Source organism: Etheostoma cragini, chromosome 18, assembly GCF_013103735.1.
Source record: "Etheostoma cragini isolate CJK2018 chromosome 18, CSU_Ecrag_1.0, whole genome shotgun sequence".
Taxonomy (NCBI): Eukaryota; Metazoa; Chordata; class Actinopteri; order Perciformes; family Percidae; genus Etheostoma; species Etheostoma cragini.
In genome coordinates this window covers 3,152,503-3,166,071 of record NC_048424.1, presented here as the reverse complement: position 1 = coordinate 3,166,071, position 13,569 = coordinate 3,152,503, and the positions used below count along the sequence as shown (strand labels likewise).

General features: G+C 39.4%; 1 protein-coding gene across 5 annotated transcripts in view; it reads left to right on the top strand.

Annotated features, from left to right (window-relative positions):
* Positions 1-13,569, top strand: part of col12a1b (collagen, type XII, alpha 1b) — a 133,351-nt gene that overhangs the window by 38,668 nt on the left and 81,114 nt on the right. For all 5 annotated transcript variants that reach the window (XM_034899320.1, XM_034899316.1, XM_034899319.1 and 2 more), the window contains 5 exons: positions 1,383-1,525; positions 7,513-7,642; positions 8,963-9,108; positions 10,445-10,574; positions 12,244-12,380. In XM_034899320.1, the coding sequence (XP_034755211.1) occupies positions 1,383-1,525; positions 7,513-7,642; positions 8,963-9,108; positions 10,445-10,574; positions 12,244-12,380 (686 nt within the window). The remainder of the gene's footprint in view (positions 1-1,382; positions 1,526-7,512; positions 7,643-8,962; positions 9,109-10,444; positions 10,575-12,243; positions 12,381-13,569) is intronic.

Sequence of the window (13,569 nt, the reverse complement as noted above, 5' to 3'; positions counted from 1 at the left end):
TTCTCAAAAAGGGAAAAGTTGCAGGGGCCTGAGCCGGCCTGTCTTAGCTCGACTTAAAATCAGGTGATGGTGTCACTACGACCAAGCCGGTCAAGTTGCGGAGGCTGGTTTTAGGACATAAGAGACGTCTCCTTTTTCAACAGCCAAAACAGAAGTCAGCTGGTAAAGTCTGCTGTGAACTACAGAATTAAAATGATCCATAATCCATTTTATTTTATGTTACAAACAGCTGGTCGAAATGCCAGAGTTTTAGACGGCGAGGGATCGCCCGATAACATGGTAACGTTAAATGGTCTAGCGAGATAGAGAGAGAGCGCCCAACAGCGTTAGAACAAAGCAGAGAATAAGAGAAATAAAACGTGTTTTTGCTGTCATCACTAGAAATGCATCTGTAGCAAGCATCTCATTATCATTAACGTGGAAATCATATGTCTCATGATTTCCTTTGCGACAGTATGACGTCTTGGCCGGTAAATTTAGTTTATGAGTCTATTAAGTAACAAAATATACTTTCATTTATCAAAGAAAGGTCAAATTTTTGTAAAACAGAAGTGACCTTTGAGAAATATCAACCATTTGAAAAAGATATGTTGCATTGTAGCAAACTCAGTGTTGAGTGTGAAGTTGTTTAGATGAGTAGTTCTGGAGAATACCACAAGCATTCAGTCCCTTCCAAACAGGCACGTGTAAATCAGAAACTGAAGTAGTTACTCAGTGGAGCTCAGAGCTTACAGCTTTATTTCAATTTCTTCTTTGAATACGGTTGAATCAAATTGACACTTTTCAGTAGTTAAATGAAGTGGAGGTCAGGGTAAATCTTTGTAGCTTCAGATAATTATACTACAAAGCCACAGCATTTAAGACTGACAACCATACACTTTCAAAGATTTTACTGTAGGCTTTCATTTGGATTTGCAGGTGTTCGAGGGTGTGAAAGTTGTTCGGCTTTAGAAGGACAACATAAACCTTTAGTCCATGTAAAGAAATAAATATCAGCATAATTACACTTCTTGGTACCGCTGCATTTACCCGGTTTGAATGATGAAACTAATGACTGCTGAGGGGAAAAGTACAAATTATTAGCAGTCCTTGCGATCCCAAGATGAAAACAAAGTTGCAAATGAATTCTACTCTTCAAAAACAGAAAAACAGATCCAAGCCTCTGATGGAAACTTTCATGTTGGAACTGCTTTTAGTCCGTAAATCAGTTTTAGGAGGAAACAAAATGATTTACAGCACAGCTGGAGAAATACATTTTTTAAAGTCAGGAGAGCTGAAATATACAGCCGGCCACCGGCTTCAGTGTCAGAGCACCTAGGGCAGGGTTCACGGTGTGAAATACTTTTACTTGCTGGATCATATTCGGGTTCATTCCTTTTCAGGAGGGGAACTGGAGGCGCCCACAGACCTGGTGACCTCAGAGGTGACCCACCGCTCGTTCCGTGCCACCTGGACAGCACCCGGCAGCCCTGTCGACATGTATCGCATCACTTATGTGATGGTGGCTGGAGGACCCACTCAGGAGGTGAGATAAAGCTTCCAACTTTTCCTGTTACTCCCTCCATGCCTCCATGCATCCCTCTATGTTAACCCAATTTTCCACTATTCTGTGCTGCATTCCGGCTATGCCGCGGTTTAGTTCCGTCCTCAGCCACGCGCCATACCACACCGGAAGTGTCTCAGAAGCGTAGCATCTGGCTGCCCGACACGCCAAGTTTTTTGTCTCTACAAGTACTTATAGGAACAATCACATGTTTATTAAGATGGTACCTACCTTCCACTCAAAGCACTCCTGTAATTAACCTCTGCCTTCTCTTTTCTGGCGTTGTCCTGATAAAAGGGATGTGTGGTGTCTATTATGTTTTTCCACCTCCAAGATGAATCTCTCATCTGTCCATGGTGTTGTAGAGAAGACATATATGATATGTGTTAGTAAATTGACTGGGTGTTCTAGCTGTTTCACTTTCACTGTGTGGAGCTATGTGCTGCTTTACGCGTTGACTTGACCTAACTTGACTTGAGTGGCCGCGGTTGCTCTTGGTTGTTGCGACGCGCCAGGAACGCAGTGCAAACCCAGCGCAGATGCAGTGGACATGTGCCCCGTGGAAAACGGGGGTTAGTGCTGCTGCTTTTAACTTATGTTTACTTTATACAGTAATAAAACCACACTCAAGATATTTCTTTGGTACATCTCAAAGTGAGAGAAAAATCAATGATGATTGTATTTGGGTGAACTTTGATCCAGAGAAACACACGAAAAAAGAGTTATAGTCAAATGGGGGGAGGCGAGTTCTGTATGTGATTAAAAATATGAGTCCCCTCCCCCACATCCTAAAGCTGGTTTAGACTGTATCTAAAGATGGACAACACGTCTCCACTTCCTCCCGCTGTACAAAAGTGGAGCCAGAGTCTGCTCAGTGGCAGTGTCAAAGTCCGGCCCACACACCCGCCCGACCAATCGCGAGTCAATCTCAGCTGTCAATCATGACGTTTCAGACCGTTTTTATTGCATCAAATATTTCTTAAATACCAAACTTATTAGAAGAATGAACACTTGAACAAACAATAGTGTGATTACCTTAAATGACAGAAACCATCTTTAAGAAAAATGAATTAGACGTGTACTTAAATTTTTGTAGTTTGGTCCATGTTTTATCTGATACCGTTAAAAGGGCGTGGTTTCTAACCCACAGTGCAGCCAACAGAGGGCGATCCAGATGTTTTGGCTTCACTAATAAATTCCGTCAAGCCCATGGTCAGATATAATTTACCAGTTCTATCATTGTTGTCTGGGATCAGTTGGGCTCTTTTGTTCCAGATATAAAGACTCAGATAATTCATCTATTTCACAGAATTTCAGTAGAGGAAGCCGCCTAGTGCGCTTCCTGGTTCAGAAACTCTTAAGTCTCCCATCTGTTGGTGCTGGATAAAACCCTGAATATCAAACAGCAACTTGTGTGCTTTTTAATTCCCTTTGGCTGCCAGCTGCCAACTGGAACAGATACGTCTTTTGTTTGTGTATCAGGTTAGATTTACTACTTTTCTGCAAAGTTGTGAGTAAGTAAGTTTGGATAATGACAGGTTGTCAGTCACACAAGAAGCACACTGATTAAGGCTTAAACCCTCCCCTGTTGTTTTATATTCTGGTATATGTTGTTATATGTGACAAACCTCACAAGACAGGCTCAAAAGCAACTTCTGGAAATGTTTTTAAAATACCCAGATCTGGCTTTTGTTCAAAGCCCCGTTTACTTGGCCTTGAGGGACTGAAATCTGGACCCCAGTTGCTTTGTTGAACCTGCATTTAGTTTACACTTAACCTCCTGTCACTCACGTCTTTAAAAACAGAGCACTGGGTCTTTTCCATCCTTTGTGCTTTTATTGGCCCATGTCAGATGGAGCCTGTGGGATTATAATCGGGCTCGTCTGAAATCGAGCTTGAGTTTCCACTGGATCCACTTAGTTTAACGTTACGGACCTCACACTGGGCTGAGATCTGTTAATGTACGAACATACCAACATGAGATGTATTATTATAACTGTGCACACTGGGTATTTAGTGCAGCAGGTCTTATCTCCAGGGATTTACGGCCAGTGCAAAAAAAGAGGGAATTCCTAAATTACAAGCTGCCAGAACCAAAAGGGTCAGGGTTGAGGCCATGGCTCGCTGCCAAGAGAAGAAATTTAGAAATTTGTGCTCTAAATAGACCCAATGATCGGAAGTGGGTGTTTTGTGTGTTGTGTGTAAGTGTTTCAAATCTGAGTATGAACCTGGAATATCTTTAATAGTTGATTTGCATGTTTAAGCCCAATAGAAACCACCAGTTTACTCCTCAGAAGCGGGAAAAAGTCATAGTTTTGCAGGTCTTGAAAAAAAGAAGTCTTGACTATGAAGTTCCAAGTCACCTCCAAGAAGTCCTAAACTTTGTTATAACTCCTAGACTTTGTGTTTTAAATCCTAAACTTTGTGTTTCAAGTCCTAAACTTTGTGTTTTAAGACCTAAACTTTGTGTTTCAAGTCCTAAACTTTGCATATTTTTTACTTAATTTACTCACCGAGCATTGCCTTGAATTCGTCAAGAAAAATAGATTTTGTTGACAAAAACATCCTTTTACAAACCCTCACACAACTCGTGCAGTAGAATCCACGTCTCATTTACACAGACGTATGCTCAGTACTTGCTGTCACTCACCGTAAGTCGAGTGCAGATTTGATTCGCGCATGCTCAGATTTAAACGGTGTACGACATAACGTGTCATACTGAAATTTGTGAAATCCATGAAATAATAAACTATTCTCATTACAAACAATAACAGAAGATGGAAATCATTTCAAAAACGTTGTAGCTATCTATGACTGTTTGATTGTTAACCTTAGCTCAAAACGCCATTCAACTGACAGCCTTTGTTGTGTTTGATGATAACTTGTAGCCAGCAGTGAACCAACTTCTTTAAATAGGTCTATTTTTACTGTATCGACATTACAGAAGTCTCTCGTTAGCATCCTGTAGGCGACTTGACTTACATCTGTGTGAGTGACACTTCCCAAACATATGGGTTTTACTAAGACCTATTTACAACCCTTTGTAATACATTTAAGGAAGTAATTTTACTTTAAGGAAGAAGAGAATATGACTGCTTAAACAACACTTGGATTATTCTACACAACTTGTGTGAGACTTTATAAGCGGACGTTTTGATATACTTTTCCCGTTCTTAAACTCCAATGCCTCAATGATTTTTTTCTGTTGACAGTGAAGGCACAAGACAAGTCAACACAGGGCGAGTTATTGATATACAAATTCTCATTTTGGGAGCAATGTATACCTTTTCATGAACATTTTTTTTCTGAAAGTAAAAAACAAGAAGAATATTTCCACCTGTTCCCAACAAAAATGTGCTTGTATGTGAGTCTTTTTGTCTCTGTCTTGATTCAACAAAGATTAAAGCAAGCTGCTCCGCTAGAATCAAGATAAACTTAGAAAATATTTTCATGTAACTTGATTTGCATTGGAAACAGGTTCAACTTAATCAAGCACAGATATAAGTAACTTGACAAGGGCAACTTTTTTCCCCCGCAGCAGCTCAAGAGGCTGCAATTTGTTTGTCATTTCTCTTCTGGATTTGATTTTCCAGCAGAACATCACGGGAATGTGATGCTGTTTAGCAGCCAGGTTGGACGTCCCACTTAAGGACTTTCCCACCAGCACATATGAATATGGCACCATAGTTTTGCTTTAACAGACTGTAATCATCTAATGGTGGAATTACAAGACCTGGACTCCCACCAATCACTGATTGACGGGTCGCGATGAAGAGAGACCGAAACTGCAATCGTCATCCAAATCTTTAACCTTTTCAGATATCAAACTGACATATCAAACTGACATATCAGACAATCAGATGACAAATTGCTTCACTTCAAGTCAAATTTAATTACCAGTTTTTCTGAAACAGAAAAGGCTCAATCCTCTTTGATGAGAGTATGTGCTTATATTTGACTAACTGGGGATTGGAACATGTTATTCCCAACCTGCTTCCGCTCGATAATCGGATGAGAAGTCCTTTCAGACCACACTAACTCTGCTCTGTGAGGATAAATTAGATTAGATGAGTTAAATAAATGTCTTCTAAAATGAGATTTTCTGCTTTTTGAAAAGAACTAAAACTTGGCAGCCTTATCTTCAGCTACTAACCTCCCAAAATACAATATTCACATAAAATGTATTAAAAGTTTTGGAAATTGTTGAACTCCTTTAAGTTTTTGGATTATCCGAATAAGTTTATTGAGTCAGAATAGTTTATTTATCCCCTTATTGCTCACAATCAGAGTCAAGATAGAATAAGAGTAAGAAAGAGCGAGTCAATAAGTGTATAAAGTAAGATAAAGTAACAGTACAAACAGTACAGATGTATATGCACACGTTTTTCAAAGAAAGTATGATTCTCAGATTCTCAAACAAGCGGCTGTGTAAAACATAATGAAATACTTTCTGAGATTTAAATCATCTGATCAAAGTAGTAAACACGATTATGAGTCTGACCATACATTTGATGCCAGCTGTCAATACTTTCACACTTAATTTAGTACCAAAAGGTCAGATTTGATACCCACCTCTATACCTCTTCCTCTGATATATCCATGCAGAAAGTTTGGTTTTAATTTGGCCACGTTTTTGAGATTTCCATCACTGAGACCTCTGCTTCCTCCAACACAATGAAGGTTAATAAAAACAATCTCTAGGAGCAATTCAACACTGACATTTGAAAATCTCAACAGCACCTTCTCTTTTCATAACAATGTACGTACACTGACATTTCTTTCTACCAAAGCTAAAAAAATATGTATAAATATGTGTATATTGACAGCAAAGTCTTTTATTCTGAGTTGTGTGAAACTAGTTCAGGGAGTTGAAAGAGATTGACATGAAGTTATCTCTTTTTCTATATGAACATGTAAGGTTTTGGAATTATATTTGGTTTATCCTTGGCGATTAATTTACTCCGTTGGACATCATAAATGCACCACTTGGTTTATGTTTTGACTTATGTTACTGAATCTTTGGCTGCTGTTACTTCCCAAACAGACTCGCTTTGTCAGATATTCCTGCACTCCAGGAAGGTCTGTTGGGAGAAAAACGTGCTCTGATTTATTGGCATTTCTTTCAACCAATCACATTTGTCTTGGATGGTGCTACGCACAGAGAAAAGCCAAGGTGCAACTTAAAAACCTTGGGAAGGAACTCGTTTTGGTGGAACATGTGTACGTTCAGAAAACTCCAATTGAACAGATAGTCTAGCTAGATGTCTGGATTCACCCTGCAGAGATCTGAGGAGCAGTTAACCATAGTCCTCAGAAATCCACCAGAGGTTAGAGTGCCAACACAAAGAAAGCCCAAGGCAAGGGATATCCAGCCTAAAGGAGGTAATGGAGCAATCCCATAAGTGGAATGTCATGGATATAGACTACATCCCTAGTTTATGATCCATCAATATGACTTCATGATGTGGATCCCATTTGGATTGAATCCTCCAAAATGAGTCTGTGCCTCAAGGAGACCAATATTTGGTCAAGATTCTTCTTGCTGCCACAAAAATGGCAATTAGTAAGAACTGGCTCCAAACTGATGCACCTGAGTATAGACTATGGCTCATCATTGTCAGCGATATGCTAGTGATGGGGAAATGTATAGATTAAATATGAAGATTCATTTTCTAAAGGCTGGAACAAATGGCTAATGTACAAAGACAAACATGTCAAATATTGTTTAATGTATACTGTTTCCCTTTAATTTCCTTACTTTCCATCTTTTTCTCCCTGTAGTTCTCTCTTAAACTATACTTTTCAAAAAGAAACTAAGTGAGTGAAAAACTACTGACTACATGGTCTGATAACCCAACTTTTAGTGTTCAAAATGTTTGTTTTTTATGTATGCACCTAGGCCAAGTCCTTGTAAGTGTTACTTACTTGGCAATACGTTTCTTTCTGATTTGGATTCTTTATCCTTTCAGCTGCTGGTTGAAGGGTCGGTGAACACTGTAGTGCTAGAAGGCCTGACCCCTCTGACCGAGTACATGGTCAATGTATTCTCCGTGGTTGGCGAGGAGAGCAGCGAGCCTCTGAAGGGCACCGAAACCACCTGTAAGTGTTTTCTCTTCCTCCCTCCCCCCTCAACACCAAATGTCTAAGGTCACTTCCTCTTTGCACATTTTTCTCACGAGAGACATTTCCATCCATGGTTGATGGCCTTTTTGCAAGATGCTGGTGGCCCCTCGGGGTGACGGGCGTGATTAAAGAGAAGCGATAAAAGGCGGGAGAAGCGTTTGTTACATATGGTTTGTTACATAAACAACTTGGTTTCTCTGCTTGTTATCCTGTTTCACACACATCAGTGTAAGATGTTTTTTGCTTTTATTTTCTTTCTGCAAATCTTGTCTCTGTTTAGACAAAGTATATATTTAGCATCTGATCAGAGACGGAATACTGCTTAACACAAACACAACGTCCCATGATGCAATGGTGTGAGCTGATGCTAAAACTGTGGTGGGAGAAGTGAGAATCACTTTGAGCCATAAAGACAAACCGTTTTATTATTTTCATCAGGGTTGTGGTTTTTTGCGTTTATATCTTAAATAAACTAATATAATTTAACAGCGCTTTAAGTGTATGGCTCTAAGTGCTTTTATTTGGTCGTTTGTCCTTTAATGTTCGCTTTATTTGTGCTGAAATGTGTGACTGATTTCTACCACGAGCCGTTTCACACTGCCATAAAACAATAAGTGATCGTTCTGGTGTCGTCCACATGGACGGCACCAGCCGCCATTGGCTCACTCTGGCTTCATTTTTTAAACTAACACTCGCTTAGGTCATAATGTCCTCCTGAAAGCAGTCTGGAGTCTGTCACTCTGACTCAAACATAAATTCTGTACAAGCTTTGTGCTTTGGTTAGGGTTGGGATGTCATCAAACAGTCAGGAGATACTTGTTTTAAAAAACAGAATTGTTAATTGAACATGACATGTGACCAAATGATCTGCACATCAAAAAAAGACTTTGAAGTTTCTCGCCTGTTTGTATCATTATCCTTTTTCTGTGCCAAAACCTCCTCCAAATATTAAATTGGCCCAAAGAAAATCCAATTGTTGCTCTAAGTCTTCTTCAGATACTCAATGCATTTCATTGTTAAAACAGCAAATATAGGCAAAGTGTTATTTATGGTCCCGTATCATGCTCATTTTCAGGCTCATTGTTATATTTTGGGTTTCTCCTAGAACATGTTTACCTGCTTTGTTATACACTTGTGACACAACTGTACAGAAGTCCTGGCAGCCTGTTAAAGGCACAGTTTCTGAGTACCGGCTGTGTGCATTTCTCTGTGGATTGTGCGTTGAACTTTTAAACAGAATGTCATCTGTGTCTTTTTGAGCCATTCATCGCTCTGACTGTGCGTGTGTCTTCTCAGTGCCACTGTCAGCATGCAAGAACATGAAGGTTTTTGATGAGACCTCGAGCACCATGAAGGTGAGCTGGGACGAGGCGCAAGGGGCCACGGGCTACATGCTGCTGTACAAATCCATCAACGCCACTGAGCCTCAGCTGGAGAATGAGGTAAAGTAACGCCACCTTCATATAAAACTTGTGAGATATTCAACATGGGACTCATACACCCTAATAAATTCAATTCAATTTGATTTCTTGTGACAAATCTTAACAGTCATCTCAGGTCACTTTAAAGATAGATTAGGTTTAGATCACACACCACAATTTACAGAGAACCAACAATTACCCCCAAGAGCATGAATTTAGTGCGACAGCGGTGAGGAAAAGCTACCTTTTAGAATAGAAAATCTTTCCTGCTGCTGTCTGTCACACAATCTGTTGCAATGTGGTCATACCCCTGCCTGTGAGTGATGGAAAACTAAGTCTTCATTGGAAATATCAGGAGTAAACACTGGAAGGAAAACAGAGTGTATAAACAGACAAACTAAATTAGAGAAACAAGAAAAGTCACACACAATGTGAGCAAGCACACTATACCCCAAGGACACAAAAACACACACAATGCCATACAAACTCAGACACATCTTAATTTGTGTGGTCAGCGTTTCCACAATGATTTTATAAGATCGGGCTTCTGCTCGCGTTGCCTTACAGCTTCCAGATGGGCGCTTGCAGAACAAGAAGTGGACTTTTGCAGCGCGGCTCAGGCCAGGCCTGCAAAAAGCAGAGTCCTCTGACACGCTGGGTAATGGGAAAGGATTAGCTCATGTGGACTGAAGTCATCGGGATGATTTAAACAGAACAGATGCTAAACGGGTGGAACACGTGGTGTTAACCTACATGTGCAATTATACAGCAGAAAGACATGTAAGCGATGATTTAATGTACAGTTGGGGGATGAGGGTCTTTACTGGAAAAAATGCATTCAAGTATGAATCAGGACCTCAAAAATGAAGTGCATTATTTATCTAGATGAATAATTTGACCTGAAATGATCATTAACATGATTTTACAGTGTATTTTAGGCCTGTGTCTGGAAGCCTTCTCTTATTTTGCGAGGACAGTTCACCAAGATGTGTTTTTGGAGGCAATTTGGATCATCAGATTGGAGAAATGAATTTAAAACCACTAATGGCCGATTAATAACTACTCCAAATTGATCTCTTTCTCTTGCGTAGAGGGGTGCACTTACATAATGAACGCTCTATTTACAAAAAGAGATGAGAGCCTGAGATATCTTAAGAAAAGAAAGTGTACTTTCAACAATATGTCTCAATATGTTTTTAACTCGGGACAGAAAAGAAAATGCGTTTGAGTGGCGCCCAATACTGTATTCCTTGAGCACTGAAATGTGCTGTGAAAACACCAAGCACACTGGCTTCCCATAGGCTGTCTCTGTAAAGAAAGGAGAAGTAGTAACATACTCCTGTCTTTGCCCCGACAGGTACGCGTTGGCGGGGGTGTAACTAACGTCCAGCTGGTGAAGCTGATTCCCCGCACAGCATACACCATCACCCTTTATGCGCTGCATGGAGAGGCTGCTAGCAAACCTCTGGAGGGGAGAGGAGTCACATGTAAGTGATGCTGAACTGATTCTGTAATGTGCTTTACAGACATTTCTTGGAGGCAGAAATAATCTGGTTTAATTAAACCTCAATTGGCAAAGCAATAGAACCACAGCTTTACTGTAAAGTAACGTTAGACTGAAGCTCAGTTTGAAATAAGAGTGACAAGTTTTCATGGTGGAAATGATTATCAAAATGCCCGTAAAAAACACAGCACGCCTCCAGTTTAAAAAAGCAGGCACCGACATGAAAGCTTAGCAATGTCCTGCTGTGGACAAGGGGAGCAGCTAAACGCAATTAAGAAACCTAAAGACAAGTCTATCAGTTTAAGTGGACACTTTCTTTAGAATATTTTCAGCGCTTTACCTTGCTGTCAGAAAGCTATACGACGGGGAACTGAAGTCTGAATCACTGCTCTCCTGAAAGCCACAAGACTCCTTTGACAAAAACATCTTACCTTGCAAAACATGGGGATTGCTGCTTTTCCGCTACCTCCATCGCTTAATTTGTTCTTGTTATTGTGTGATTTTGGTAACATGAAACATTTCTTGATAATCACTGATTGGATTGCAGCTCGACAATCAATACCTCTCGCTTCAAAGCCAGCAGACTCTTTTAACAAAAATAGTAATTTTACCCTGCAGAACATGGGAGTTGCTGGTCTACCGCTGCCTCCATTGCATAGTTAGCTTAGCTTAACACAAACAAACATCAAACATTAATAAGAGTGAACAGAGTTACAAAAAATACAGAAACAGAGACAAACATATACAAATTAGCTGTTTATGTTAGGTCCTAACACTTTAAAACACCAAAGTCACACAAAAGAACAAACTAACGATGGAGGAAGGGACAGATCATCAACTCCCTTGTTCTGCAAGGTAAAAAACGACCTGTTTTTGTAAAAGTAGTCTGGTGGCTTTGAAGAGAGAAGCATGGTTTATTGAGCTGCAACACAATCAGTGTTCATCAAGAAATCAGCTTCTCTCAAATGTATGTACTTCTGGAGGAATAATTGCCATGTTATGTTCACTTTATTATGTTTACAAGACAGTAGAACTTAAATCTTGTTTTAATTAGAAAAGGTAAGAAACTTTACAATTTTTAAGTAAACATTAAAGAAGGATTTAATCACTTCTTCTTTTTTAAATCCATTGCTGACGTTGACATGAAACTCATTAGAGGTAAAAACAGGAGGTATACAACAGAAGGGTAACACATCTGTGGTAGAAAGTTTTAAGAACAGGAATGAGATTTATTTTTGAACTTATTTTAAATAACCTTGTCACCTTGTCATAGTCAGGGTATTTCTTATTTTTTGCTTAACTAATATTTACTCATTTACTCTACTTTAAAGAACTTTTATTTGCATGTCAGCAGATTTTTTTTTTATAAAAGATGAATCACATCTCCCACAAGCTGCAGTTTATATTTTGGATTGAGAACTTATAGATAGAAAGCAGATGTACTGAAAAGCATAATATCCAAAGCAGCAGCACTTAAAAAAAAAAAGAAAGAAAAAAGGACCTGCTGTCTGTTTTTCAGCTCTTTGGTAAATTCTGGTCAGTCAGCATCTTTTAATGTCTTCACAAACATGTTAACCGTGAAGATGGGATAATGCATTTTTTATCCTTCAGTCAGGATGGTTTTTAAAGGTCCCTTCCCTGTCATCCCTCAGTGCCCGTGCCTCCTGCTGGAGTCCTAAGAATCAGTGATGTCACTCACAGCACCATGAGGCTCAACTGGGACGCCGCTCCCGGAGCCGTCCGCAAGTACATGATCACCTACAAACCAGAGGAAGGAGACCTGAAGGAGGTACAACCGAGGTTTTGTCTTTTCAGTGTTACCTCACAGTCCAAGATTAAATGAGATGGACTTTATTGATCCCGAATTGTGTCAGTGCTACGGCAGCAAATATCAGACACACAGCACATGCACAAAATATCCAAAAACTAATAAATAGAATAGAATAACAAGAACAACTACTCAAAAATAACAATATAAAAATACAATGGAATGGTTTATTTATAAAGATTGTGCAAGTTGCACCTAATGCGGAATTGTGATGTGTATGAGTCTTAGTGCGATATTGTGATGTGTATGAGTCTTAGTGTGGTATTGTGATGTGTATGAGTCTTAGTGTGGTATTGTGATGTGTATGAGTCTAAGTGTGGTATTGTGATGTGTATGAGTCTAAGTGTGGTATTGTGATGTGTATGAGTCTTAGTGCGATATTGTGATGTGTATGAGTCGTAGTGTGGGATTGTGATGTGTATGAGTCTTAGTGTGGTATTGTGATGTGTATGAGTTGTAGTGCGGTATTGTGATGTGTATGAGTCTTAGTGTGGTATTGTGATGTGTATGAGTCTTAGTGCGGGATTGTGATGTCAGAGGGGGTTAGGGTTAGGGTTGCAGAGACGTTGAAGCCTACAATTGTTTACAGCTGACTAAATCCTCGTAAAAATCCCACTATAATAACTTTAATTTGAATATTTTCCAATGAAAACGTATGAACCAAAATTGATCCTTCCCTCCAATACTGTAAATCATATTTCGAGTGCAGTGTCAGTAAAAAAATAATCACAATCACAGGTTTTCTCATATCGTGCAGCCCCTATTTTTTAAAACTAATTTATAAACTTGGTAAAAAAAACAACAACAACTATAATAACAATTGATAATTACAATAATTGTCAGTTGGAGTCGAATTGGCGACTATAACCATTACAAATGAACATGGGGTTTGATTTCACCTAAATGGGCCTAACAGTGTTTAATATATCAGTCTAACCAACTTAAACAATTGACAGGCTCCATTTTGGCATTGTATATAACCTTCCCTTTACTTTAAAAGACAGTTTTCCCAAAAAATAAATATCCCAAGATCATAAAAAACTTGCAAGAACATCTTCAGCGATGACTGTGTGGATGTGTTTCTTTTGGGATCCTGAGCAGCGTTGCCTTTTGTCCTTGTGCAATTGAAACACCATCTAAACGGTCTCAA